Here is a 27,907-nt window from a genome sequence, read left to right as displayed (position 1 = left end):
CCGCCGCGCTCCTGCCCGAGGCGCTCGGAGCGGGGGCAGGCCCGGGGGCCTGCGCGGCGCCGCTCTCCAGGCCGCCGCTGCGGGGCGGCCCGCTCTGGGCGCGTCCGGGTTTGCCGTTCTCCGTGCGCCTTGCTAGCGTGAGGCTGTGGGTGCGCAGCGCGGGAACAGCGGACGCCTTCTCCGTTGTCTTGTCGCGCTTGTTTATACTGGGTGGTCTGCAGTGCTGTGTCGGGGTCTAGTGAGTTGCTCCTTGATGAATGCCAGTGAGGAGGGCATACCTATGAAGCTGGAATCTAAAGAACTGTTTCATCCCRCCTTCAGTGTCTGTGGCTGCTTCGTGGCTTTTTTACAGCCTCGTGTTTTCCACTTAGCCTTTCCTTCGCAAAAGTTTTTGTGTGCATTGTGTGCAAACTTGAGCGCTTTTTAGAGTTTTTACAGTTCGGATGAACGCTTTAGGGAAAATAAATGTCAAAAGCATAGCTCCACTATTAAAAAAGCCTTCTAAAATGTATATATGTCTTTGATTTGTTAGTGTGTTTTCTATTTGTGTTTCTCACCAATTTGTGTATTGCTGTTGTGTGCACGAATGTATGTGACTATAATCTTACATATGTTCTGACTTTAACCTTCTGTGTTATTTTAGGTTATAATTACAATAGTAAATATTCTTAGAAAGTTTTTCGAGTTTCGTGTGAATTTTTTAAGGCAGAGTGCTCATACAGAAATGCAAAGCTTTCAGGTGCTCTGATGTGTAAGATGCTGAGATTGCTGATGCATTGGCGGAAGCAAAACCAGAACAATTGGAGAATACCAAAGCTTTTGTAATAGGATTTCTTCTGAAAATAACTGGTAAAATGAAATGTAAGAAAAGATACAAATTAGCTAAGTGGAGGAGAGTGAAAAACTTGCACTGTTCCTTGTAGAATTTCATCTGTAAGGAAGAAGCCGACTGTGGACCTTTTAATTTTTTTAAGCTGATTTGAAGAGATAAAATATCAACGTAGATTTGTGATACTAATCTTATATGAATATAAATCATTYGAAACTATTAAAGATTGCAGTGTGAATGTTTAGAGACTCACTATGTGAGGAGGACTTGTTTCTGTTAGAATAGCTCTTTTAAGATCCATTTGCAGGAAGTAATAAGGATATTGGTATTTTTTGAGCTGTGTTTGGTGGGATACATTGGCATATGCCTAGTGTCTTTGTTTTAGAATATTACTGCGAATAATACATCTGTACGGGTAAACTTACTTCAGAGTTAATCAGAGACTCCTGCAGCAAAGATGATTGAAGATAACTGTTAACATTTATTTCATTTAAAACTTGCACCAAAGCTATTTGTATCACAGAGGCAATGATAAGTATTGCCCCTTTGKTTTTTGTTAGAGGAAGGCAGAAAAAAAMCCACATTTTCTCACAGTTTTAGTAGAATTATGTAACACAGTGATGGAGGAAACAGCTTACTGAGGTTGACTGTAAACCCAGATGGTCTTTAATCTTGTCAAGATGAACTCATTATGCTTAGTGGCATAGGTCAGGATGGCATGCCAGTTGAAATATTGTATCTTGCACATCTGCACAGTGGAGCAGTTTATCTGTAACTGTAGAAAATATTCATAGCTGCTTTCTAAAATAAGCTAAGTTAGCATTTACGCATTTATTTTGAAAGTTTGTGGAATTTACTTTGAGTTGGTAGAAGAGCTCCGTGAATCTTTCACAGGATGCTTGTACTTGCACATGAAAACAGAATATGAAGGGACYTAATGTTATGTGGATTTTATGTTTGTTTTATTCTCTAAACCAATTTGACAGTTCACTTAAGTGAAAATTGCACAAAAGGTGCGTTTTTTATAGTTACTCTAAGCCAGTCTATGTGGATATTGCTACCCCTTCTGGTTATGCGACTTTTATTCACCTTCCTTGAACCTACAGTGGTGCTTATGCAGTTGGACAGATAGCTAGATCAAGATGATCCAGCTGAAAACTCATCTGACTTTTTTTTTTTTTTTTAATTTTGTTTTCATTTGTTGGCTAAGCTGGGTTGTTTGATAGTACCCTCTGATTGCATGACCTGGTGAACTTTTGTGCTGGAACGAAGAAGGCTGGGAATGTACATGCAAGAACAGTAGGACATAGGTCTGCCTATTCCTGAAGTAGTAGGCGCTTTAGTACACCTATATTGTGATTCTGACTGTTAGAGTAATTCAGCTCCTGCACCTAATTCTGCTGACGTGAGTTAGGTCCATGCCAAATGTAGAGATGGTTACAGTGGAATCAGCATACCTAGTGGATCTCAGTTCCTTAATGCTATAGTAATAGATTGTGTTTGCATAARAATACTGTTTAGTACAAGAGTACCTGCTGAATGAGCTGTGTTGTGTGACTTTGGTGAAATACCGTATTCCTAAACAAGACAGTTGAATTATAGTTCATCCTTAAAATTTATTTTGGGCTTTCCTGCCCCTCCCCAACGGAACAGATTATAAAAATACTTCTTAGATGTAAGTAAAACTTTTTAAGTTTTAGGTCATCTCTTCACCTGCACTGTGTGAAATCTTGGTGCGGAAGTTGATAGCACACAAGTTGCAATGAAGTGTTTAGAAAGAAATGGTTAGACCTGTCTCCTTTTTGTTTTTTCAGATAAAGATAAAACTAGGATCATGTCTTAACATCGCATCTAAAGCTACGTGGAAAAGTAATTCTCTGCAAGACTGTTCTTCTATGTCTGTAACAGAACTTTGTAGCTGCTAAAAGGAACAAGTTTGAAGCTTTGTACAGTGGAGCTGTGCCAGCAGCATTTAGGCTTGTTTTTTATTGCAGTCTAATTGTATGTACAGTTAGGTGTCTATATGTAAATATAAATGTATGTACAACTGTACATTATTGTTATGTGTGTACAGTTACGTACATTATTGAACAAGCTACTTTTACTGCTCTAAAGGAATGCTTATTTCTGACTTTCTAGCTTTAACAACTTTCTTAATGGTATCTATGTCAAAACTAGAAGTAAAAGTAAAAACTTCTAAGCTATAGGTTATTTTCACAGTATACCATTCTGTGGAGCACGGAGTAGCAAAGCAACAGATATACCAAACGCTTTTCCTTTATTTTTGCTAGAAATTAGCATAGCATTCTTGCATATTTTAACTTATAGTAAAAAAAGTAAGCAAAAATCTTCTTATTGCTGTCTGTTTTTCCTGTATTGTATCAGCAAGTATCACTTTTGGTGCTCTGTAGTTATCATCTTAATACTGAAAAAAAAAAAAAGTAGTAGTATCTGTTCTTACTGATATGCTTGGGGTTTAGTTTCCTAAAACAGCCTTGTGGTTCTATTTCATAAGGAATATCAGAATATGTTGTTGTTATCTCAGATTAGAGATCTTGTAAGTAAATTGATTTTAATACAACATGTATTTTTTGAACTGTTCCTTTTAGATTCCTTTTATTGACTGCTTGTCATGGCTACAGGAGGTTGTCCCTTTGAAGAAGGCATGAATGATCAGGACTTGCCTAGCTGGAGCAATGAGAGCCTTGATGATCGACTGAACAACACGGTATAGTTCATCTTAGCTTTGAGTTACCACATATTCTGTAGGTGGGAATTGACACATGGTTTATGTTAGTTGTAGGCAATAGCGCAAGGATCTGAACCTTGTCAGTACAGCTTTCCATGGTAGTGTCCAAAACCCCAATAAAATAGTTAAGAGAAGTAGAGGTAAACAAGCAACATGTATAACTCAGAGGTGATGAAGTCTGCAGATGTATTTATGGGGAAGTATTTTGAGATGAATTAAGGTAGATACAGAGGTGCTATAGGTTTCATAGAAATGAGAAGAAAATTATTTAAAATTAACTCTGTATTTTAAAAGTTCTAAACTGTGTAAGAGTCTTCTGCAAGGAAAATACAGTTTTAGTTTCATTTGAAATTAATGAAATGCATCATAAGATAAAATGGATTAAATATTTCCTAACTAGCTAATTTTACTATTGGCAGTGGAGAAAATGGTATTCCATAGTGTAACATTTGCTCTAGACAACTTTAATTGTTCCGGCTTATGTGTTGGTATCTCTTTACTTACAAAATGGAAATAAATTCCCTTTCATTGAATTGAAACTTTTTTTAATCTGTATGACAAAACATTTGTTAACAGATGTGATTAGTATTTTTTTTTCTTTTCCTTCCCTCTCCTTCTACATAAGGATTGGGGAAGTCAACAGAAGAAAGCAAACAAACCTTCAGAAAAAAATAAGAAAAAACTTGGTGGTGAAGCTGAAACGAGGCTTACTAATGATATATCTCCAGAGTCCTCACCTGGAATGGGACGACGAAAGACCAGGACTCCTCATAGTTTTCCTCACACTAGATATATGACCCAGATGTCTGTTCCAGAGCAGGCTGAACTAGAAAGGCTTAAACAAAGAATAAACTTCAGTGATCTGGATCAGGTTTGTGTGATTTCTAGCTCACATTATAAATGTGGTTGTCTCTCAATAATTTGACAGATCACTAAAGAAAGCTTAAGGTATTAAGAGAAAAAGCCTAAAAGCACGATGGGAACCAAATCACAGTTTTGGTTCTGAATGTGAGAAAACTGTGTGAAGTTCAGGACCATTGCTCTTCTATGCCTGATGTTCATGCTTATCTGCCACTCAAATGATTGTAATCTTATTTTGAAAGTATGTTTCTGAAGGTACATAATTTGTGATTCTGAACCTTGTTGTAACCATGAATTGAGCAGAAATGTAGTATTAAAAACTGCTTCTCAGAGTGTAGAGAAATGTATGATATGAATTTATGAGCTATAGCTTTCTCCTTGGAGATATGGCTTGTTAAGCCTTCCCTTGTCCAGATCAGTGGAAAGTATGAGGGATTAATTCTAATAACAAGCAATGAATTTGTCCTAGCAATTTCAGAATAGAAGCTTCTTAATCCTACCAAAGTTTCTTGTTAAAACTGTTTTGGGTTGTGAAAATATTTCAAATATGACCCATTGCTTTGACTTAGAGTGTAAAGATTGAACCTTTACTGATATGCAGACTTTCTTCAGAAATGTGTATTGTGGCAACAAGCTGCTACTCAAAAAGTTTAAAAACTTAAAATGTGAGAAGTATGTCAAAGATCACCAACGTTTTGTCTAGCTAGCTTTTCGCTAGTCAGTGAATAGTCAAATAACTTTGAAATTAGTCCAGTAATACTACAGAGCAGATGATCCTAGTAGTGAAGTTAATCAGAGTTGAGAATATATTGAGTAAAAAAATTATAACAATTGTTTTTGGCCTTGTTTGTTTATAGAGAAGCATTGGAAGTGATTCTCAAGGCAGGGCAACGGCTGCTAACAACAAACGTCAACTTAATGAAAACAGAAAGCCCTTTAACTTCCTGTCGCTGCAGATAAACACTAACAAAAGCAAAGATTCTGCCTCAGGTTCCCCAAAAAAGGAGTGCGGGGGATCATTGCAATGTAAAGAGTTATTTGGAGCTGCTCTAAGCAAGGATTTCTTGCAAAATTGTCAGGTGTCTACTCAAGAAGATGGAAGAGGGGAGCCAGCTATGGATAGTAGCCAGGTACTAATGTAGCCTATTAGGCCTATGGAATAGGGCCTTTTGGTTTCAACTACACTGTTACTATTGAATGCATCTTTCTAAATTTTCAGAAAGTGTGACTTGTAATTCAGTTTTTATTGCAAATATTTACCTTCCCACTGTTCAAAAAGGCAGCTGTTACTTGAGAAAAATACGAAACTGGAGTTAGGAATATATTATTCTTGGTCTTAGAATACTGGAAATCTACTTCCTGGTAAAAGATTTAAGTATTTTCATCTTAGAGGTTGATTCTCTGTTACACGGTTCCAGGAAATACTTACATAGTTTAATATTTTTGTGTGTTAGTAATATGAACTAATTCTATTTTAGCCTATATGGACAAGAAGCCCTGTGCTTCAGCCTTAYGACTTTATGCATGCTTATAAAGGTTATTGACTTTTAACCACTTGCAGAAGTATGCCTATAGGATGGAAGGTACTAGTATGCTATCCTTTTATTAATAGCTTGCTGTTGCTATCACCATGTCTTGTGCATAATACGTTAAAGCTGTAGCTGAATGCATTCAGTAATTTCAGTGTCTTTACAGATTGTGAGCAGACTAGTTCAGATTCGCGACTATATTGCTAAGGCCAGCTCCATGCGGGATGATCTTGTAGAGAAAAATGAAAGATCGGCCAATGTTGAGCGTTTATCACATCTTATAGATCACCTTAAAGAGCAGGAGAAATCCTATCTGAAATTTTTGCAAAAGATGCTTGTAAGTTTGGGAATATAATACATTTGTTTCTCACTGTAAGTTTTCATAATTATTATTTTTTTAAAAAAGGAGTTGACTGTTGATGTTTTGGTGGTGCTACCGGGGGTGTTGGTTTTTGAGATGTAGTACCTTCCGTGATTCATTTTTGCTGCCCCATTTATATAGTTTTTGATTTATGCCACTGAAATATTTCAGGCTAGAGAAAAGGAGGAGGAGGATGTTCGGACTATAGATTCAGCTGTGGGATCTGGTTCTATAGCTGAGAGCACATCGCTAAACATTGATGTGCAGTCTGAGGCTTCAGATACCACGGTAAGCCGCCTTTTAGTAATTAAGGTGCTAGAAATGAAGACTTCTGTTTTTTATTTCTTTTTTATTCTCTCCTCCTGATTCATGTGATAGTGATGTAATCTGCAATTCAATCCAAAATAGAAAATTCCCATACCTTTTCTCCTGGAGGTGTACATGCATGTGCAGTTTTGTTTTTTTCAATGTGGGAGCAATGTGTTGCTTCTGTATCAAAACCAATATTTCTTGATTATTTTTTTCTAAACCTTTCTAATCTACCTTCAAAACAGATTGAAGAATTATATGTGAACTTTGGCAGAGAGATTGATGCTCTGGGCTGATGTAGAAAGGAATAGTTTTCTATACAATTTCTTATTTATCAGCTTATTTCTGTTAGTGGGAAAACTTACTGGTACTGGTTGARGAGAGGATTAGAAATGAGTTGGTGGTGGGCCATTGCTAAAGTATTTATCTAGTGATACAGTGGATGTGTTGACCTAACACAGAAGTTTCTCTCCTCTTTTGGAGAGATGGATGTCTTTCAAAAGAAGTGTTCTGGATCAGATGCACAGACTTAATTCTTTCTTATCATGAAGTCAGTAAGGTTGGAAGGGACCTCTGGAGATCATCTAGTCCAACCCCTCTGCTCAGCAGGGTCACCTAGAGCATGGTAGTCAGAGTTGCATCCAGGCGGGCCTTGAGTATCTCCAGAGAAGGAGACTCCACAACCTCTCTGGGCAACCTGCTCCAGTGCTCCGTCACTCTCACAGGGAAGAAATTCCTCCTCACGGTCAGGCAGAACTGCCTGTGCTTCAATTTCTGCCCATYGCCTCTTGTCCTGTCACAGGGGACAACTGAAAAGAGTTTGTCTCTGTCCCCTTGACACCCTCCCTTCAGGTACTTGTACACATTGATAAGATCCCCCCTCAGTCTTCTCTTCCCCAGGCTGAAGAGGCCCAGCTCTTGCAGCCRTTCCTCATAGGGCAGGTGCTCCAGCCCTCTGATCATCTTTGTAGCCCTATCCTGGACTCTCTCCAGTAGCTCCATGTCTCTCTGTACTTATCTGTGAAAACCTTTATATGAATGTTGTAAACAATTATTGTAGCATATGTAGAAATGTTTTAATAACAACTTATGCTTTAGAACTTCCAATACTGTTACTGCACCAAGAAAAAAATACTAGTGAGCCAGTACTATTGTAGCCAGTTAATGCTCTTGGTGTTTCACAGATAATAAGTACTCATGTGCTTGGAAGTAAAATAATATTTAAAATGTTAATGATTCTTCATCATTACAGTTAGTTTTGTAAAAAATTTTTCTGTTCCTGTAAAGAAAAAACTGTAGACATGGAAGATCCAACTTTTTCAAATTCTTTTAAAGGCTAGTATGGAGTTGAAGAGGTGGTATGCTTGTAAACTTAAATTTGCTTTTTTTCCTTCATCTCTGCGAAAGGGATTTCAGTTTTTTATTTTCTTAATTTTGCAGCTGATTTCTCTTTTTAGGCTTAAATACATTAAGAGTAAATTTTTTCATTCTGTATTTAAAAGGTTGATTGCTATTTGAGCCTTGTTACAAAATTTCTAAGAACAAATGCTAAAAATAACATCTTTAATCTTGTAGATTTTATTTGATAGAAATAGTACCTTACAGTATATGACAAGGTGTTAGTGGGTGGGTTTGTAACTTAAAAATGCATTCTAAATTGCAGCACATGTTCAAAATCTAATATACTCCCTTTAATAAAGGAAGTATCTTTAGTTTGAGCATTTAGCCTCGCGTTGAGCATAAACTAGGGAATTCAGCTTCACAAGAGCAGGTTACAGATGTTGATGTTACAACAAGCCCTAAAGGGAAAAGTGACAGAGCTGCTCGGAATGACAGGAAAGTCTGGCCCAGTAGGATTAWTAGGCAAGAGCATAATTATCTTCAAAGGTACACTGCAAAATACTATTTTAGCCTCAAAAACAGATTTTATATCTCCTGTTTTTTTAAAAAAAAAATTCTGGTGATGTGCTTCAAACACGTTACAATGAATGTTCTCATTTGGCCTGCTTATCTGTGTCCAGCTGTCTTTACATTGGATGGATCTTCTCTAACTAGAGTTGCTTGGAAGTGTGCAAATTATTTCTAAGTGTGGAGCTGTTGACACTCCAGAAGAGAAGGATTATAATTGACAGAGAAAGTATTACATTCAATTCTGTACAGCAGATAATCTGACTTTGTTGTGGTAGATGACCTTTCTAGTTTTACTATTCTCTTTCTGGGAAAAATGTCTTTTAAAATTGGTTTTCAGACCCTTAGCATGTTCACACTAATAGTCTGCCAAAGCAAATTTAAGCCAGTATGATATAGAGAAAGTAAATTAGGGAACTGATAGCTTTAACTTGTTCTACAAACATTTTTGTAGAACTGTTTATAAAAGTCGCTGAGGGAGGGGGGAAGACTAAGGGGCTTGGAGTATAAAACTTTGTATTTAGCTTTTCTGTGRCCTTGTCTTTTATTGTGACAGAAAATATTAATGATTTTCATAAAACAAAATCAAAAGTTTAAATGTTTTGTTAAACTTATTAGTCTAAAGTAGAACTATTTGGTGTTTTGATGAATTCAAGTACATCTGTTACTTCAGATAAAGCTTGGATTTTTAGGTGAGAAACTCTTTCATCTCCCTATTCCTTCCTGTGTTAATTTCATTGTGTATAGTATTTTGCCTCTACTCTTCTTTCTACATACAAGATGAAAATTTAACAAGAGTATTCAGTGCCAGTTGCAGTGCATGTTTTAAAACCATGTCTGAGAAGTTTAAAATTCTGAATGTGTTTTCCCCTGTCTGCTGGAAAGCTGACCATTCCCTAATATCCAACTAGCTGATAATATGTCTGCTTCTATTCTGGTGTTCAGTGTGGAATGTGGTTTGCATTGAGAGAGTTTTGTACCTCATGAACTCAACACTTTGTAGAGCAACAAAGATGCTTTTTATGTTAGTGTTCTTTCTGTTAGGAGTTGTTAATTATTTAAATTTTTTTTCCATATTTTCATCTGCAGAATATGATAATTCAAGCTGGATCATGATCCTAAGTATTTTAGCACAATATCTGCAATTAATTTGCTGCCAATACCTGAAAAAAATTGAGGCAACTCTCCAGCCATTAATTGGGAAGGGAAGGGAGGTAGCAAATAGCTTTTGTTTTTGATATATTTTAACTATACACCATGCTTTTGTTCCTTCAGATTTATTTCTGTATGCTTGAAAACATTGTATAGAGGAATTCTGTGCTTGATTTTTGTTTCGACATTGATTTGTCAGAGTCTATGGTATTCTAGCATATATGGCAAAAATATAGTGTGCAGATGCAAATGTAAGTTATAGAAAAGAATAACTGCTCAAAACTTTCTGTTGAAAAGCTAGAGATTTTAGGCTAATAAATTAGTCTAGATCTAGTCTGATAGGTAGCTCCACAATATTGTGCCTTATCTTGGTTAGCTATAACAGTGTTAAAGCTTGCTGTGCTCTTTTGTGAATATTTAATTAGGAGGACAGAAGGATGCATGAGTTAGTAATTTTGATTACTTTTTTTTTTTTAAAGGCATGGCTTAATGATAGCAGGCTTCTCCCTATAATATATCTATTTTCTTTGACTGAAAAAATACCTGAAAGACCAAGTCATTTTGTTTTCACCTTTTCACACTTACCAGCTTGATGATTCTATTTCAAGTGCTCTATTGAAGTACTGTTTGTTTTGAGACATCTATCACTAATATTTATCAAACAAAATATCATGGTTATGATAATCTTACATCTCTTCCAGGCCAGAGATCCTCAACAGGAAGCAAAAGAGGAATTGGAGAACTTGAAGAAGCAGCATGATTTATTGAAAAGGATGTTACAACAGCAGGAGCAATTGAAGGCTCTTCAAGGAAGACAGGCAGCTCTTCTTGCTCTGCAGCATAAAGCAGAACAAGCAATTGCTGTCATGGATGATTCTGGTATGTGGCATGAGAATATATTTTGATAGCTAGGTTAGCATGCTGATTAATTCATTAAATCTGGAATTGTTGATTAAAAAGTCATTACTCATTTAAGTCTTTTAAATATATTTTTTTTAACTGCAGGGCTTCTATTTATGAAAAGAATTGACAGCATAGCATTGTAAAATGACACGTGGCAATTTAAAACCGTGCAGCAAATTCTACGTTTCAACATTTTTAAAAAAAAAAAGTGTCTCTCGGGTTCCTTGCTCTGAACATTTCTGCTTCTGCTGTGTTTTCCCACAGTGTATTAACTCAAGGACAGGAAAGAAAGTGGAACTGGTTAATAAAATTATAGAATTGAGTGCAGGAGAAAAAGCAGAGGCATTAGTAGAGGTCCTGTAGAAAACTGCCACAAAGGCAAAGGAAGCTGATGCCTTTGTGAAAGGCATCATCCTTGCTTCTTTCTCAAATGGCTTCTAGTAACTGCTTTTTTTCCTATGTGCTGCATAGTAGTAGACCTGTGATGGAATCTTCTTTATCCACCTTCCCCAAATATACTAAACTTGCTCCTGTCTTGATAAAGTGGGTAGGAATTATGCTCATTTATGATAAACTAGGACTTCATTTTCATATTTTTTAATGTTGTTCTTGTTGTCACAGTACCATTGAAGTCACTCTGAATAGCAATTTCTCACAGCTAGTCTGTGTTGCCATATTTAAAGAGGTGATACGTGCCAGAACTGCAGGGTAGGAAATGTAAAGAGATAAATTCAGCATAGGGCAAAATAATGTGTAAAATAAGCATTTTGAAAATTGAAAATGACTAAACTATTGCAAATAAATGAGAAACTAAGTCATTTTCTATGAAGTAAAATGATACTTACTTTTGCTTAATTTTCTTGTGAATTACTGGTTCATATTTGGAGGGGAAAATGTCAGCTACTTGGGCATCTCATCTACCAGTTCCTTATCTTAGTACTGTTTGGATCTGAGCTTACAAACAGGAGAGAAGCTTTCTTGTTTTAATGCATTCTTCTTTTAAGGGATTTTGAAGGACAGAACCCTGAGACTGTTTTCAGCTCTAAAGATTATCAAGATAAAAGCTTAGTATCTTACTTTTTAAGGAAGTAAAATTACATTTACTAAGTAACCACAATTTGATTTGCTTTTACTAAGCTAGACTTCCATCAACCCTCCACAACTTGATTGTTTTTATTTTGTGCTGACTGTTTTGCAAAACACAGAACAGATCTATAAAAACAAGTCCTTTGGTATAACTTTCCACAAAAGACAAGTGTATTGACTTGATGGTGATTTTTTTTTCCTGTAAGACGAGTAGTGTCTCAAGGGTAAAGTTGGTGGGAAGGACACAACATTACAAAATAATTGCTGTTGTGTTTTAAAAGCTGTAATATATTAATGCTCTTAAACCAAATATTTTCATCTAATAGACTTCATTTCATTGCCAGAAGCAAATATTTCTTCTTCTTCTTTTTTTTTTTTTTTTTTTTTTTTTTTTTTTCTCTCAAATCTTCAGTTGTAACAGAGACTACAGGTAGTGTTTCTGGAGTAAGTCTTACATCAGAACTGAATGAAGAATTGAATGACTTAATTCAGCGCTTTCACAACCAGCTTCATGATTCTCAGGTCAGTACTTGCATTGCACTTGTACAAGTTTTTTCCACAGGCTTTTTTAGAGTTTCAGCAGCATTCATTTTTCTTACTCTTTTGAACAGTGCAGTTAAATGTTGGTGTCACTTACATGAATTTACTGATGGAGTAATTGGGGTTCTTTAAAACCGTGAAAGCTTAGCATGTTTGTGTTACTGATGGTTATTGTTGACTGATCCACATTTCAGGCTTGTACTTCTCTAGATTTTCACAGAGAACATGTCTGTATTACAATATATTGGAATATCATCAGACTATTTTCAGCATCTGTTTCCCTTCATAGAAATTCTTCTGCTCTTGAGCCTAGCAGGCCTAGAAGAGAGTTTCTTTTTCTTCTATTTAGTTTTTGGAAGAAGGTAACTAGAAAAACTTCACAGTACTCTGAATAAAAATGAAATTACTCTTTTTAGACACAATCTGTGCCAGATAATAGAAGGCAAGCAGAAAGTCTTTCGCTTACCAGAGAGATTTCACAAAGCAGGAATTCTTCAACATCAGAACATCTGTCAGATGAGAAGGCACAGCTTTTTAACAAGATGCGAATGTTGCAGGGTAAAAAGCAAAAAATGGACAAATTGTTAGGAGAACTTCATACACTTCGTGACCAGCATCTAAATAACTCCTCCTGTAAGTATAGGCAGAATTATATGTTTTTAAGATTGTAACTTGTAACTAGTTAATGAAGTATTACTAACTGTAGCAGGTGATAAAGCTGTGCTAGGGCAATACTGTGTAGCTGCTTTTTAATGCAGTACTGTAAGTTTCTTCCTTAATGGAGAAATTTTGTGTATAATACTCTACTTTCCTCCTCTACAGATACAGATAACAAATGTTTTCTCTAATAACACTTTAGTTTATAACACTATTAAGGTTGGTTGATGTGAGATTGTGGGACTAGAATTTTTATTTGTTTTTTCTTCAAGGCTTGTCCATGATAAAGCTTACTTGTGGATCATAACCATAAGCACTTGAAACTGTATTCTATCACAGTACATCCATATCTATGTATTCTGAACTTCAGGAGTTAATAGTCTCCACAATAGGATGGGTCCAGCTTTTCCATCATCGAAAGACTGTCTTCTGTTAGCCACAGGAATTTGGATTGTACGCTAGACCAGAGGAACTTAGCTGTCTGTACAGACTAGATTTTTGATCTCTTCCTTAGATGACTTTCCTTCCTTTGAAGCCTCCATGTGGGACTATCAGCTGTTCTCATTTTCTGTTTCTGGAAATGTATTTGTACGGGTGAAGCTTTTTCCCCTACTGCTAGAAATTGCCTGGGGGGTGATTACAACATACTCTGGTTAGCATTAAGAAATGTGATGCTAGAAGCATACTCCTTAGGATAGGTTACTATTTTACTATGATTTAACAGCAATCAATTATGTCGCTATACTCTGTTCTTCCTAGTTGTGGTTAATGCATATGTATAATGTGCATGCATTTGGATATGATTTCATGTAGCTGGAAAAAGTAAACTGATGTCAAATCTTGAGGCTATGTTCTAAAGCACATGGGTGCAAGAGCTCAGCACAGGAAAAGATGCTAGCATTTTTTTTCGTGTTGAAATGTTAAATTTCAACAACAGCAATTCAACCATAAAYAAACTCTTATAAGAACTCTCAGGTAGATTCACAGCATGAAAATTTCCATTTCTGAAGTTTGATAAAGCTCAGAAGAGCTGAYGGAAGGCTTCTTTATGAAAGTTGGCTATTATGCTGTCTGTCTTTTGGCATTACATGTCACAAAACTTAATCAGAAGTGTGTGGGTTTTTGCTTTTTAATGAAAAAAGCATTACCTGCTGACTTATGTGGGCAGTATTTTCTGTAGCTACATTTTAGTGTAATTCATTTAAGTGAGCTCCTTTCTGCAAGCCATTCTTAATCAGATATATTTCTTCTCTGTAGTTTTTCCTGCATCAGGTTCTCCTCAAAGAAGTATTGATCAAAGAAGTACAACTTCAGCTGCTTCTGCTCCTGTAGGCATAGTAACTGTTGTCAATGGTGAATCAAACAGCCTGGCATCATGTGCTCCCTATCCTCCTGATTATCTGGCTTCTCAAAATGAGAGTGAAGAGGATGACAATCTAAACCCAACAGAAAAGCTCCAGTAAAAGTTCTTTAATTTTCTCTGTAGAGTGCTTTAGTAGCCTTGTGTATTAATTTGTTTTAGTAAACTCTCTTAAGGAACTGTTTTATATTTTAATCTACTTAATTTAGTATTATACTATACTGGATTTTTTAAGACAGTAAAATAGGTTCAGCGCTTTAAGCATAAGATTCTTACGTGGAAAATGACAATTTTYAAGGATTATAGATGACATATACATTTCAGCTTATATAGATGCAACTAATAGAACAAAACATATAGCACGTTCTTTTTTCTCCTCAGAAAACTAAATGAAGTTCGTAAGAGGCTGAATGAGCTGCGCGAGTTAGTTCACTACTATGAACAAACATCTGATATGATGACAGATGCTGTGAATGAAAACACTAAGGAAGAGGAAGAAACAGAAGAATCTGAAAGTGATTCTGAACATGAGGATCCACAGCCTGTTACGAATATTAGGTTATAATATTTTTTTATCATCCTAAAGTTTTGTAGCTGAGTTGTCACATTTTCTGAAGCAATAAATGATTTCATCCACCAGAAGTAACTTAATACTGTGATTATGTTAGCTTTCCAAAATTTTAATTCGACGTAGCTTTCTTATACAGATGATTAGTTATTGATCATTTATTTGTACAACAAATGTAGATTAACTTGGAGATCGTTACAAATGACTTTGCTTAAATCCAAAGCAATTATAGATTTCAATGAACTGTGTAGAGAACTCCRTGGGAAGTTTAACAGGTTTAGGCTAGAAAACTAGAATGAAAGAAATTTCAGTTTAGAGGAGTGTGCTGAGGTATAGTTTGTTTGTTTGTTTGTTTTTAAACAAGACCACTGTGTGCATTGATGGTCTTCACTGCACAGAAGTGCACTGTAATTTTGCTGTGAATTATACAGAACTTTTGTAATGTAGACATACACCTTGAATAGCTTTTGTTATTGTTATTGTTTGTAGAGCTAGCAGGAAAATAATCCACAGCTGCTTCTGAGTGGTAAAAAATATTGGAGTGATGTGTATTGAGAAATTTTGAATATCTGGACTAATTTTCAAATGGGTTTTATTAGAGATAGATTTTTATAAAGGATTATAAAGACATTTCCATAGCAGCCAATTGAAATGTTTTTAAAATAACAGGCTGCAGTGAAACTTCTTGGTGTCTGTTCTTAAAAGGTTAACATCAGTAATGTATTTTGCCCTAGAAACCCTCGTGGAATCAGTAGTTGGAGTGAAATGAATAGCAACTCAAACTTACAATGTGGAGCTAATAACAGAGACGGAAGACATCTTAATACTGACTGTGAAATAAATAACCGATCTGCTGCTAATATAAGGACTCTTAAAATAACCTCAGCTCTAGGTATGTTCTAAAATCTTAAAATAATTTCAAGTATTAATGTGTATGTTAATTCTGATAGCCACACAAAATCTGGGAGAACCTTGTCTGACAAGCAAAATTTTCAAAAGTCTAAATGTTAAGCTGGTATTTCTCCAAAGTCCAATAATTGCAGATGGCATGATTGATTAATGGACTTCAGCAAGTTATGTTGTGTCATTGGTAGTGTTTGATTTTTGCTTTGTTTTTCCCCCCTCTAGACTGTCATAATAGGGAGGATGACAAAGGTGTCGATCTTCCCCAAGGTGAAGATGATGATGTTGAAGAAGATAGAGCTAGTGAAGATTCTGTATCTAGCCACAGAAGCAGCCTGGGGGATGCTGCTGGAGATGCTGAGTTTGAGCAGAAGATCAGTAGGCTTATAGCTGCAAAACAGAAACTTAGACAGCTACAAAATCTTGCTGCTATGGTGCAGGTATTCTGTAAATATAAATCTGCATAAAATGTAATATTCATTATTATATGTGTAAATTATAATAAGGAAAAACTCTATTTAATATTTAAAATGTTAATTGTTAAAGTGGGGAAGGGAGATAATGTTTGATTTGTCTAAAGTTGAGGTTGATGCTTTTGAAGTTTAAATCTTGAATTTTTCTAAGGCTTACTGACTTAAGATAAGGATCATAGAATCATAGAATTGGTAAGGTTGGAAGGGACCTCTGGAGATCATCTAGTCCAACCCCAACCCCCAAACGAGTGGCCTGTACGGGGATCGAATGCGCGAGCTTGGCATTATTAGCACCACGCTCTAACCAACTGAGCTAAACCTAACCCCCGAATGACCTTAATACCTAGGCTCAACACTGAATTATTAACATTTTCCCAATAAGCCTAATATTTTTCAAACCTTGATCTATGCTTTTACTTTTTAGCTTATAATGAATATTCATCAGTTTTAGTTTTGGAAACCTAGATTCTGTAATGTTGTTTCCGTCAATGAGGAAAACTTAAGTTTTCCAAAAGATTTTTGAGGGCTAGCTATGAACTGACTATATATATATATATATATATATATATATATATATTTTTTTTTTAGAATACCTCACACCAGTTCTCATGATGTTTCTAAATAACAACTTTTCTTGAATTTCATGTCTTTACAAAAAGCATCTGTATAATTTAGTCTCTGCATATTGAGTGCATACAGATACCACAGAAATGAAAAGTTTGTATGTAAGAACTCTAAAATCAATCTCGGTTAAAACGTGTGCTTGGGTAGCAGCTACARTATAACACTATTTAGTTATTTCATGATTATACTACTATCAAAAATTTCTTGGCATCTGGATCGGACTTGGTATGTAGGATCGCTCTAAAGGTTTTACCTATACAATAATATAAATGAAAAATAGAGATCATGTAGATGCTTTTTTAAATTTCCTTCAATTCATGGTGTGTCTTCAATCTTCCGTTTACTCGTTCACATTTACTAGTTTAGTGGTTTTACATAATAGTACTGTGGGTATATATAGCTCTACCATACATCATCGCTGATGATGATCCCTCCCGTTCAGTGGGTTCTGTATTAAGAAAGATTGTTTTGGAAAACACCACAAGCAGCTGCAGCTTTAACGTTTTCAGATTAAGTGGAGAATTTAAAATAAAAAACCACCAAATCCAAGAAAAATATAATATAGAACCATGTGGAAGACTGTCTCAAAAAACTTACTTTGACTTTCAAGAGTAGTTTTGTTTCTGTTTTAACCGTGACTACAGTAACTAAACAATCTTGTTGTTCACCTTATTCTACTCTCATTCTATTCCTCTTTCCTTTTCTTCTCTCCTTTTCTTTTGGTCATACCTGTGTTTCTATCCATTCAGTTATAGGTATAAAATAAAACTCAGTTATGCTTATGCTCCCAGACTGAGAGATAAGTTACTTTGTTTATACTGGAATTTTCAATAGTATAAACTCTCTAACTTCAGATTAATCTCAACTTCCTGCCTTATAATCTGAACTAAAGAAAAACTGTAGTTCTAAAAAATGTTTTTAATTTGAGAAATTAAACTGGTTAAGTTCTGTGTACCAATTTGAGAATATTCTGACTGCCTCACTTTTCAGGATGATGATCTGGAACCTCAAGGAGCAGTTGCCAGCGCATCTAATATGGGTGACTTGGTTTTGGGTGACACGGAGGAGACAAAGCAACAACCAAACAATGCCCGAGCTGGTACCAACAAGCTACAAAAAGATGTAGGACTGAATGAAAAAGCAAGGTATATTTTTATCCAAGGATATTAAAATCGTGTCTTTATGAAACCTCTTGCCAAGGTAATAGAAAAACAACTTTTTTACAGAGAGAAGTTTTATGAAGCTAAGCTACAGCAGCAGCAACGGGAGCTTAAACAGTTGCAAGAAGAAAGAAGAAAATTGATAGAAATTCAGGAAAAAATTCAAGCATTACAGAAAGCTTGTCCTGACCTTCAAGTAGGTAGAATTTATTTCTTAACTATCTTAAGCTGTTGAGCAGTGGAACATCAAGTATCTTTCATACCAGTTGTTTTTTGGGTGGTTTTTGTTATTTTTGCTTTAAGTGTAAAAATTGGTGTTTAAAATGTACATTTGGTAGTTCTTATTTTATGTATTGTAAAATGCTGGATTTCTAAGGCTGCACAAGAAATTTGTCTAGTCTGTGTTCCTCTCAAGTCTTTGCTCAGAGATTTCTGTACTGGTCTCCTAGTTTTGGTGTAGTAGTCTTCAAAAGTTGTGTGGTTTTAGTTTAATCTCTTCAAGAATGGAGAGCCATCTGTTTTTAACTTGAATTTTTTCTATCTATATCTGTAATTACTGCATTTTAGCTCTTGATATTAACCATTGGCTATCTGGATTTCTTTCCAGAAATAGACATTTGAGGATCGTGTTGAGAAGCACACTAACTCCCAGTTTTTTGCTTACCATTATGTAGGCATATTTTTCAGAATGTGCTCTCATCCAAAGGCTGGGTTTTTTTWAAATTACATTATAGGATGGTTATGGAATATGTCATTTTAAGATAAAATTATACACTTAAAATATACACATACACGCGCACTTTTTTTAATGCTTCTCTTCAATTATCCTTTGCTTTATGACACAAAAATGCTTTTTTTCTACTTTTTCCTCAGTGTTACTGAGGAACCTTGTATTATCAGTGATTTTTATAAGAGAACTTCTTCAGGACCTGGTCTTTTAAAWCAATATCATGTCTTGTAATAATGATAAACACTTTGTATTCAAAATTAGTGTTGTGCAGTGTTGTTCTTCATAGTCTTTGAAGGCAAACTTATATTATGAAGTGAGCTGTAAATGGCCAGTAGTGTTCATCTATAGCACATCTATAACACTATTACTGCCCGAGCTCTGGAGTAAGTTTTTTAACATTATTTAGAAAAAACTTTTCTTGTTGAATACTAACTCTGCTGTCTTAAGAAGCCTGAAATGAGTTGAGTATTAACAGTACGTAGGTTTTAGAAAGTTACTTTACTGTACTTTGCATTTCTACTTTGTCTTTCAGTTGTCTGCTAGTCTTGGTAATTGCCCAGCAAATAGACAGATTTCACCAGCAACTTCAACTCCAGCCATGAATGAGAGTAACACAGCTGTCAAGCCTATACTTGAACTTGATGAATCTGTACCAGTTGGCAATGAGGTATTTCATACTTGAGATTTTCTGTGCCTTGAGAAAGGCTTATAGGGGAAAAGAGTTCTAGATAACTTACAAAATACTGGAAAAAAAAATGTATGGAGAGTAGAATAGAAGCCATTTTAATATAATGTGTATAATTTCTGTTTTCTTCCTGGGAAGAAATATTGCTCTGAACTGGCAAAAATGCTTTGCCCAGAAACAGAAGTTGTTGTCAAATGCAAAAGTTAAGTGAGTTTTGAATTTGTACAGTAGATATCTGATGGTGCATTCTAGAGGGAAATTATCCATAAAGAAAATGATAACATTATTTGAAATGCAGAATATGTTCTTTATATAGGTGACTTCTGTACATCTTCCTTTCCTCTTTTTTCACCCAAATTCACAAATTTTAAATAAAGATCTGAATGTTACTTAGTCTTTCTGAAAATTATGGTACTATTTATAGAGGTGCAGAAAGATGTGAAAACAAATTTCCTGCTTAGACCAGATATCAGAAACGAATCAAAAATATTTGAGATTTTTCTTAAATGAACTTTGAGCTGCATCAGCATTGTCTAAATTTGTGTTGAGGCTTTGATGAGGCTGATWGCACAATGCTTCTATTACTGTCATTAAAAGCTAGATCTTTCTTTTCAAGTAAACATTATCAGATAAATTATCTATTATTAATAAAAGATCTGATTTTTTTTCTGCTAAAAAGAAATTGTCTCTAAAATAAGTGTGCTGATGCRTATAGAGAACACTAAAAGAGAGTTTGGATTGTTAATTGTCCAAATCTGAGTATTGAATTTTTGTTTGAAAGCTTCTTAGCTGCATCACCACTATCTGGTTCACCAAACTTCGTGCTTTGGTACATTGTCACTTGTCTTTTCTTTAACATCTGCGTTTTCCTGTCTGGTTCATTTATACAATTCCTCTAATACATTATACCATTCTGTTGCACCAGTTATGCTTTTGTAAAAAGTATCTTACCATTTGTGCTTTCACTGTGTTTAAAGTAGATAAGGGCTCTTCCTGCTTGCCCCTGACCCTTCAGGTGCTCTTCTTCGTAACCCATTGCTTCCTTAAGTCTTTTCAAACACACACTGCAACCTGATGTTTCTGCAGATTGCAGAAATGCTTGGCTTTTTTTCTTGTATCCTGTACTTGGTGCGAACTGCTTCACTGATAACTATTTCCAGGTTTCTCCAGAGGATAATATTCTGTCTCGCTACTTAGCACTAACTAATAATGTACAGAGGTGTTTCATAAATAGTGTTGCGTGAAATGTGCATCCTTTTTCATAAAAAAAAAAAATCTTGCCTATACTTGCCCTCTTAGATTTAAATTATTTGGAATAAATACCAACTACTATGTGCATTTTACAGCTTGCTACAGTGTGGCTTCAGTTACAGTATGATACCAATGCCTGAACAAAATTTTATCAATGTAGGATTAAATGTTGAGAATTTGCCATGTATTAATTCAGATTTTTTGTTTATGCTCTGATACATTMTGTATTCTACTGCAAATAGTTATGGTCTGAGATGAGAAGACATGAGATTTTAAGAGAAGAGTTGCGACAGAGAAGAAAGCAGCTTGAAGCTTTAATGGCTGAACATCAGAGGAGAAGAGAGCTAGCAGAAACAATATCTACTGTTGCCGCATCTGTTAAAAGCGAGGGATCGGAAGCTCAGTGTACTCCACAGCAGAGTAGGACAGAAAAGTAAGAACATGAGTCACTGTGCATCTGTGGGTGCTTCTATATTTACTACAATGTTGGTCTTGGAGCATTTTCCTGTTTTCATGTGAGAGCTGAATGAGATGTAATAGAACAGTAAATTAGTTTCTCAACTTCTAAAGTGACTGTTAGTTGACAGTTTGCCAGTTGTATGGTTTTAGCAACATATTTAGTCTCCCCTGTTCTGTAGATGGTGAAAATTATATAAGGAGGAAGGAATGTGTGAAAAAGGTCAAATGCTCAAAGCAGATTGTTTCCTCATCTCTGCTGCATTTATAAGAATAGTAAGGTCGTAAAGAAAAGACTTACTGGAAATTAACTGTCCTGCTATCAGAAATACACCAGTTTCATTTAGCACTGGTGAGATGATGTTGATCAAGCTGCTGATTTTGGTGTAGCTTGATTAAAAATAAAAACTGTTCCACCACCTTAAACACCCCTCTGTCTTAAATGTTCACTAGGACAGTGGCAACCTGGGGAGGTTCTACTCAGTGTGCGCTGGATGAGGAGGATGGAGATGAAGATGGTTATCTCTCCGATGGACTTGGTCAGGCAGAAGAGGAAGATGATGAAGAATCAAGTTCTAATGACAGTTTCTCTGTTTATCCTAGTAATAACATACCAGAAAGTACATTTTGTGTTAAAGAAGACAAGGATAGGTTAGTTGCATTATTTTTTGGCCTGATGCCAGTCAGGGTAAATTTGAAGGGGGGTGGAAGAAGCAGCTTTGTGTTAAGTAGAAAGAATTGTTACAGCGAAGTGAGACTTTTTCTACTTGCTAGTGAGCTTTGTCCAGTGGCACTTCCTCATCGTAGTCTCTGCACCTGCGATGTGTGTAACTAATCTAGACTTCTGCTTTCAGGCATGTTAAATGTTGTTTGCCATTGAGCTCTGTAGTTGGGTTACAGTAACTCCTTATGTTCCCATGTTGTTTTAGTCAGCTTAGATTCTTGCCATAATGTTGATCAGTTTGGGGTTTTTTTTGTTTGTTTTTGTTACTCAGTAATACAAAGAATTAAAAGTTAACCCTGAAGTTTTTACTTTGCATTTGTTAGCTTTGGCAGCATTGAAAAGTACAGCACTGGAGCAGGTTGCCCAGAGAGGTTGTGGAATCTYCTTCTCTGGAGATATTCAAGGCCTGCCTGGATGCAACCCTGTCTAACGTGCTCTAGGTGACCCTGCTGAGCAGGGAGGTTGGACTAGATGATCTCCAGAGGTCCCTTCCAACCTGACTGATTCTATGATTCTACTTTTTTGAAATTATTTTTTAATTAACATAAATATTTAGCTCTTGCTTACCTGTTTGATTTCCTTATTGATCTTTGGGTGACTTAGCAAGATGGCATGTTAAAAGTAATATATATCCTTTCAATTGGTTATCTCCGTTCTTTTGATACCCAAAATTATTTTAATGGATACTAGTCTGTGTGGTCTTCTATTCAATTCCTGTGTCCATTAATTTTCRTTGTATTGTGCTGATGGCTTTCATTGAGCACTTATCAAAAATCAGTATTGTACAATCCTGAGAACAAGAGCCAGAAACATCTTTATCGGTTCTTTTTTTTTTTTTTTTTGAAAACTGGTATATTTGTAATGTAGTGTTTCAGGATATTGTTGGGTTGTTGGGTTGACAAACTCATGTTGGTGATTGGCTAGTACACTAAAATGGCCTGAGCCAAGTGAATTTTTGCCATTTAACTGAAATGTCATGTAAATAATTGAAACAAGAGTAAAATTTAAAACGTTAGCTTTGTTCTTTCTCTGTAGTTTGTTCTTTTTCTTTTCCCTAGATGGAAGAATTGCCGTCCTCTTTCAGCAGATGGAAATTATCGTCCACTGTCTAAGACTAGGCAGCAGCAAAACATTAGCATGCGACGGCAAGAAAACCTTCGGTGGGTGTCTGAACTTTCATATGTGGAGGAAAAGGAACAATGGCAAGAGCAGATTAACCAGTTGAAGAAACAACTTGAATTTAGTGTCAGCATTTGTCAAACTTTGATGCAGGATCAGCAGGTAGATATGAAGAACAATTACGTTTTGTTTACTACTTTGTCATTTATTTATTTATTTATTCTAAATCTTTCCAGCAATAACTTCTGGTTTCTGTAGTTGGGTTGCTGACATGTATTTTCTTTTTACAGACCCTGTCTTGCCTACTACAGACTTTACTTACGGGCCCTTACAGTATGATGCCTAGTAATGTTGCATCTCCACAAGTGCATCTTATTATGCATCAGTTAAACCAGTGTTATACTCAGCTGACTTGGCAGCAGAATAATGTTCAAAGGTTTGTTGTCTGTATTAATATTAAATTGTGTAATTTGAAATATTTCAGTAACAGAGAACATAGTTACATGAATGATAGGTTAGATAATGGTTAAATGTTCTGTTAAAGTTGAGTTGGTTTTGAATTTGGAATTTCTGTACGACTTTGGGGAGGGTTTCCCCCCTCCCTTTTTTTCCTTCGATCACCACTTTAAAACATTTCAGGAAGTTTCTTGAGTCACTCTTGTAAAGAGCCAAGTGTTGAGATACCTGCCAAAAGACTACTTACATAGTTTCCTGTGGCTTTTTCAGTGTAGATTTGCCTTCCTTGAATGCTGCTTTTGTGCCTTTATTATTATTTACCAGACTACTTAGCAAGATTCCTGATTGTAGTGGTTATGGAAAGATGGTGGAAATGTTCTGTCCTTTTTTAGTCTTATTAGTAGGAGTTCATGCTTACCCATCATTCATTGGATGTACTTTCTGAACTATTTAATATATATATACATGAAGTGTGTGTGTGTGTATATATGTGTGTGTGTGTATATTTATATAAAAATTTAGAAGGTAGAAAGTACATTATTTGAATGTATGTGTATGTATATTTGATAGTCATCTTAATGCATTGTTCGAAAGTCCAAGCTCCTTATCCCTGTTTTGTCTTTTGGTCAATATTGCATGGTTAATGACATCTTATGTTTTAAAGGAGTTTTTATGCCACTTGCAAATCTCTTGCATCTGGGAATATGCCTATTTAATTTTTCCTTTTTAGGTTGCCTTTTTTTTTTTTTTTAAAGTTGATCTTAAAACTCTTACTATTTGTCACTCAGGATTATGTAAGAGTTGTTTCTTGTCCTGTGGAGTTTATTTTGACTAGCTTAATCAAGGAACAGTTCTTTATGTACAGCAACTGAAAACTGAGGCAGGTGGAATAATATGGATCTCAAATTACTCACAGCTTTCCTTTAGTATGTCATAGCCACTGTGAGTACGTTGATTAACTGAGTAAGTCTAATATTAGACTTACTGTGGGGTCAAAGAATTTCAATTCATAAATATTTTACTCTAACACAGTTAAGTTCTATGTTAATTATTTTTTAGCATGCTGTTATCTTTCCACAGTACCAATATTCTCCTGTTTATCTTATTTCTACCAAGTTGTTTTCTGTGTCACTTCAAGTTTTGARGCAGTTTTTCTCCACCCCACCCCACCACCAGGGTGCTTATTTCTGCTTGTTTTCAAGGTTGAAGCAAATGTTGAATGATCTTATGCGCCAGCAAGAAGAGCAACAGTGTCAAGAGAAGCCATCAAAAAAGGAGAGAGGCAGTAGTGCACCACCACCTCCATCTCCTACTGTTTTTTGTCCCTTCAGCTTTCCTCCACAACCTATGAACCTGTTTAACATACCAGGGTTTACTAATTTTTCTTCCTTTGCTCCAGGTGAGTGTTAGTACAAATATGAAACATGGTACAGTTTCAAAAATTTCTGTTAACGAGTGGTTTAATGTTGAAGTGGGACTTAGTGATTTTTTTTCCTCTACTTGATTTCTTAAAACTTCACCACTTGTTTTGGTTTAAAATACCTATAAACAGCAATGCGTTACTAATTTTTGTTCTTATTAGAGCTATAGAGTTACTGTTGACKTGGATACAATGTTCCTGTTCTCTTTACCCAACTTGTATTCTACTAATCTACTTTTACTCTTGAATTTGAAATGGAAAAAACTGTAGGTGTTTTATTGCATCTTTAAAAGAATATGAATTGTTGTTGTTGTCTTAATAACAATAACAATATTTCAGCCTTTTCAAGGAAACTGGGAAATCAGCATAGACACAGCTTACAGCTTTCTGATTTTCAGGTCTTGCTTTAGAATGTGTTTTAAATTATACAGGACCTACACAGAGGGATATTTAGAATCTTTACAGTATCAAGAAACTGAATATTAAGTTTCAGTATTATATCATCTTTGGCTGTATGAGAATACTCGTTCTGTTAGAATTTTCTTGGCAGTTTCATTGTAGTTGAAGTATTGATAAAATCTTTATGCAGGAAAATCTTTTTTTTTAACCTTATAAGAGCTTTTTATTGGTGTTTTTCTTGAAATACTTTTTTCTGTCCTCTGATTGAATTGCAGTGGCATGTGTAGTAGCCAGTGATTTTTTTGAAAGTCATGTTTCAGATAATTTCTTTATTGCAGCACTTTTGAGATGGCAACTGTTTTTGATAACTTTCTCTCATTTTTTTGATTTTTTTTTTTTTTTTTTTTTTTTTTTTTTTTTGTGCCACAACAGGGTAATATCTTCAGATTCTCTCATTTACTTTGTAGGTATCAGCTACAATCCAGTGTTCCCTTCTGGCTTTGGAGATCTTGCACACAGTGTTACCCCGCACAGTGAGCAGCAGCAACATCCTATAGATCATAATGCTTCTGGGAAAACTGAGTACATGGCATTCCCCAAACCTTTTGAAAGCAGTTCCTCTAATGGTGCTGAAAAACAAAGGTACTTCATGTCATAGTGCACCTTTTTTTTATTGACTCTTTGCTCATTTTTCCTTTTTTTAGAGAAGGTTGGGAAATTAATTGTTCTTACAGAAATTTTATCTTTAAGGTCAATAATTGAATTCCAAGATGAGCTTTAATTCTGCAGTTTCCTGGATTTTTTGTAATATTTTCCTTTTACAATTTGAAATGTATACTTTTCTGTATGTTAACYTAAATGCCCTTTCTTTTAAGATTGAATGTAGAGCTTGAGTGATTTTATGATAAAATTTGTAATTGGAGGAGGATGTTTTTCACTCTTTTGAAACTGAGCTGTCATCTGTCATGTCTAAAGAAGATAACTTCACAGGGAATGTTTGTTTTTGTGTTATGGTAGATTCTAATGGAAAATGCGTTGTTTTAGAAATATTCTGTCCTATAATGCTATTTTAAGTATAATAATAGGTACATAGATATATTCAGGTTGAAATCAATGAGTAATGTGAATTTCTTCAGATGCCTTCAGTTTTGACTTGGAAGATTTTTCTGGTTTTGGTTGTGGTGTTCATTTTATCATTAAATAACTAGGGCAGGTGACTTGCRTAATGGATGAAGCTGTTTACTTGCCTGGTAACACTCACTATTTTTACCTGAGAGACTAGGTTATAATGTATTGTACTATTTCTGTATTTCTGACAGAAGGAGTCATAGACAACCTGAAGAGGAAATGGAAAACAGATCAATTTGGCTTAATGACAGCCAGGAAGCGAAAAAAGATGATCAGTCTTACCTGAAAGCAGGTTTTGCAGTTTCAGTACAGAACACTGCTTCCAGTCATAAAAATCAGTCTGATATGAGCAGGAGAAGAGAGTTTGATGAGGAGTCTTTGGAGAGTTTTAGTAGCATGCCTGATCCAGTAGACCCAACTACTGTGACAAAAACATTTAAATCTAGAAAAGCATCAGCACAAGCAAGCTTGGCATCAAGAGATAAAACACCTAAATCGAAGAGTAAGAGGAAGAGTTCTTCTCAACTAAAAGGCAGAATTAAAAGTACTGGTAGGTTGTAAAGTAATTTTAGATACTGGGGCAAGCTCAACTTTAATAACAATTTTTGTTCTAGAGAATTTACTCTCCATAAATGATACCTTTAACTTTTATTTCAAGAACTCTTCGTTGAAGTGTGAATTCATTTTACATAACAAAGGTACGCAATTTTTTTAGAGTATTAGTTTTCAAAAAAAAAAAAAGTAAATGATTTGGGCATCACAATTGAACACACAGTGGATGTAGATATATTAAGATAGCGAACAAACTGCCAAGAGAATCTTTTCATTGTGTCTTCATTTTGAAATTTGATGACTTACTGAAGGATATGCTTCAGTGAAATACAGAATTAGCCTAATATAGTGACCCTCTGGGGRGAGAGGGACAGGACTAGCTAGCATGCATGATACTGTTGCGGTCAATTAAGATTTAATGATGCCATAAAGCATCAGTGTGCAGAGGAAGATTTCTGGCTAGGAAACATCCATTGGTGTTTTGCATCTTTGAAGTGGCCCCTGAACCCTAACCCTAACCCTTCCCCTCTCCTATAAGGTTATGAAAGTGCAAGCGCTTCTAGTATGTGTGAACCCTGCAAAAGCAATAAAAGCAGACACTCTGAAGAGGTTGTTCACGCAAAGGTGTTCAGCAAAAGAAATCGAGAACAGTTGGAAAAAATAATTAAATACAGTAGATCTACTGAAATGTCTTCAGGTATTTTTTTTTTTTTGAATTTCAGTAATTATTTTTTGTTATGTGGATTTCTTTGTGTAAAGGACCTCTGTACTTAGTTTCCAGTATACTATTTAAAAGTAGTGTATTATGACAAGACAGAACACATTTGTGTGCAGGTTTTAATTTCTAAGGATGCTATAAACGTTAAAAACTGATGATTGGCTGTTAATGGCTGTTTGGTGTTTTCTATAGATTAGATACTTGATTAAAATAATTAAAAACTGGAACTATTACAGTATAACAAAGAACAACCTAGCCCGATCTCACTTGTTGTCCTTTTCCATAAATCGATGAACT

The 27,907-nt window shown here is 35.4% G+C and overlaps 1 protein-coding gene across 14 annotated transcripts in view; it reads left to right on the top strand.

The window, feature by feature from the left end:
* Positions 1–27,907, top strand: part of PCM1 (pericentriolar material 1) — a 43,817-nt gene that overhangs the window by 548 nt on the left and 15,362 nt on the right. For 6 of the 14 annotated variants that reach the window (XM_085305491.1, XM_085305487.1, XM_085305485.1 and 3 more), the window contains exons 2-24: positions 3,439–3,557; positions 4,204–4,449; positions 5,297–5,569; positions 6,135–6,305; positions 6,501–6,617; positions 10,400–10,577; positions 12,100–12,209; positions 12,644–12,860; positions 14,142–14,343; positions 14,626–14,802; positions 15,547–15,704; positions 15,941–16,155; positions 17,803–17,957; positions 18,039–18,168; positions 19,235–19,369; positions 20,881–21,071; positions 21,548–21,745; positions 22,877–23,099; positions 23,228–23,373; positions 24,596–24,792; positions 25,680–25,854; positions 26,532–26,890; positions 27,431–27,589. In XM_085305491.1, coding sequence (XP_085161617.1) covers positions 3,462–3,557; positions 4,204–4,449; positions 5,297–5,569; positions 6,135–6,305; positions 6,501–6,617; positions 10,400–10,577; positions 12,100–12,209; positions 12,644–12,860; positions 14,142–14,343; positions 14,626–14,802; positions 15,547–15,704; positions 15,941–16,155; positions 17,803–17,957; positions 18,039–18,168; positions 19,235–19,369; positions 20,881–21,071; positions 21,548–21,745; positions 22,877–23,099; positions 23,228–23,373; positions 24,596–24,792; positions 25,680–25,854; positions 26,532–26,890; positions 27,431–27,589 — 4,228 coding nt within the window. In that variant the 5' untranslated portion in view covers positions 3,439–3,461. Of the gene's footprint in view, positions 1–2,643; positions 2,699–2,809; positions 2,831–3,438; positions 3,558–4,203; positions 4,450–5,296; positions 5,570–6,134; positions 6,306–6,500; positions 6,618–10,399; positions 10,578–12,099; positions 12,210–12,643; positions 12,861–14,141; positions 14,344–14,625; positions 14,803–15,546; positions 15,705–15,940; positions 16,156–17,802; positions 17,958–18,038; positions 18,169–19,234; positions 19,370–20,880; positions 21,072–21,547; positions 21,746–22,876; positions 23,100–23,227; positions 23,374–24,595; positions 24,793–25,679; positions 25,855–26,531; positions 26,891–27,430; positions 27,590–27,907 lie in introns of those variants that run through there. The other 8 variants (XM_085305488.1, XM_085305496.1, XM_085305493.1 and 5 more) reach the window with 6 other exon arrangements.

The sequence above is a fragment of the Rhea americana genome, unplaced genomic scaffold (genome assembly GCF_003343005.1).
Source record: "Rhea americana isolate MKP2758 unplaced genomic scaffold, rheAme1 scaffold_221, whole genome shotgun sequence".
Taxonomy (NCBI): Eukaryota; Metazoa; Chordata; class Aves; order Rheiformes; family Rheidae; genus Rhea; species Rhea americana.
This window is presented reverse-complemented; position numbering and strand designations above follow the sequence as displayed.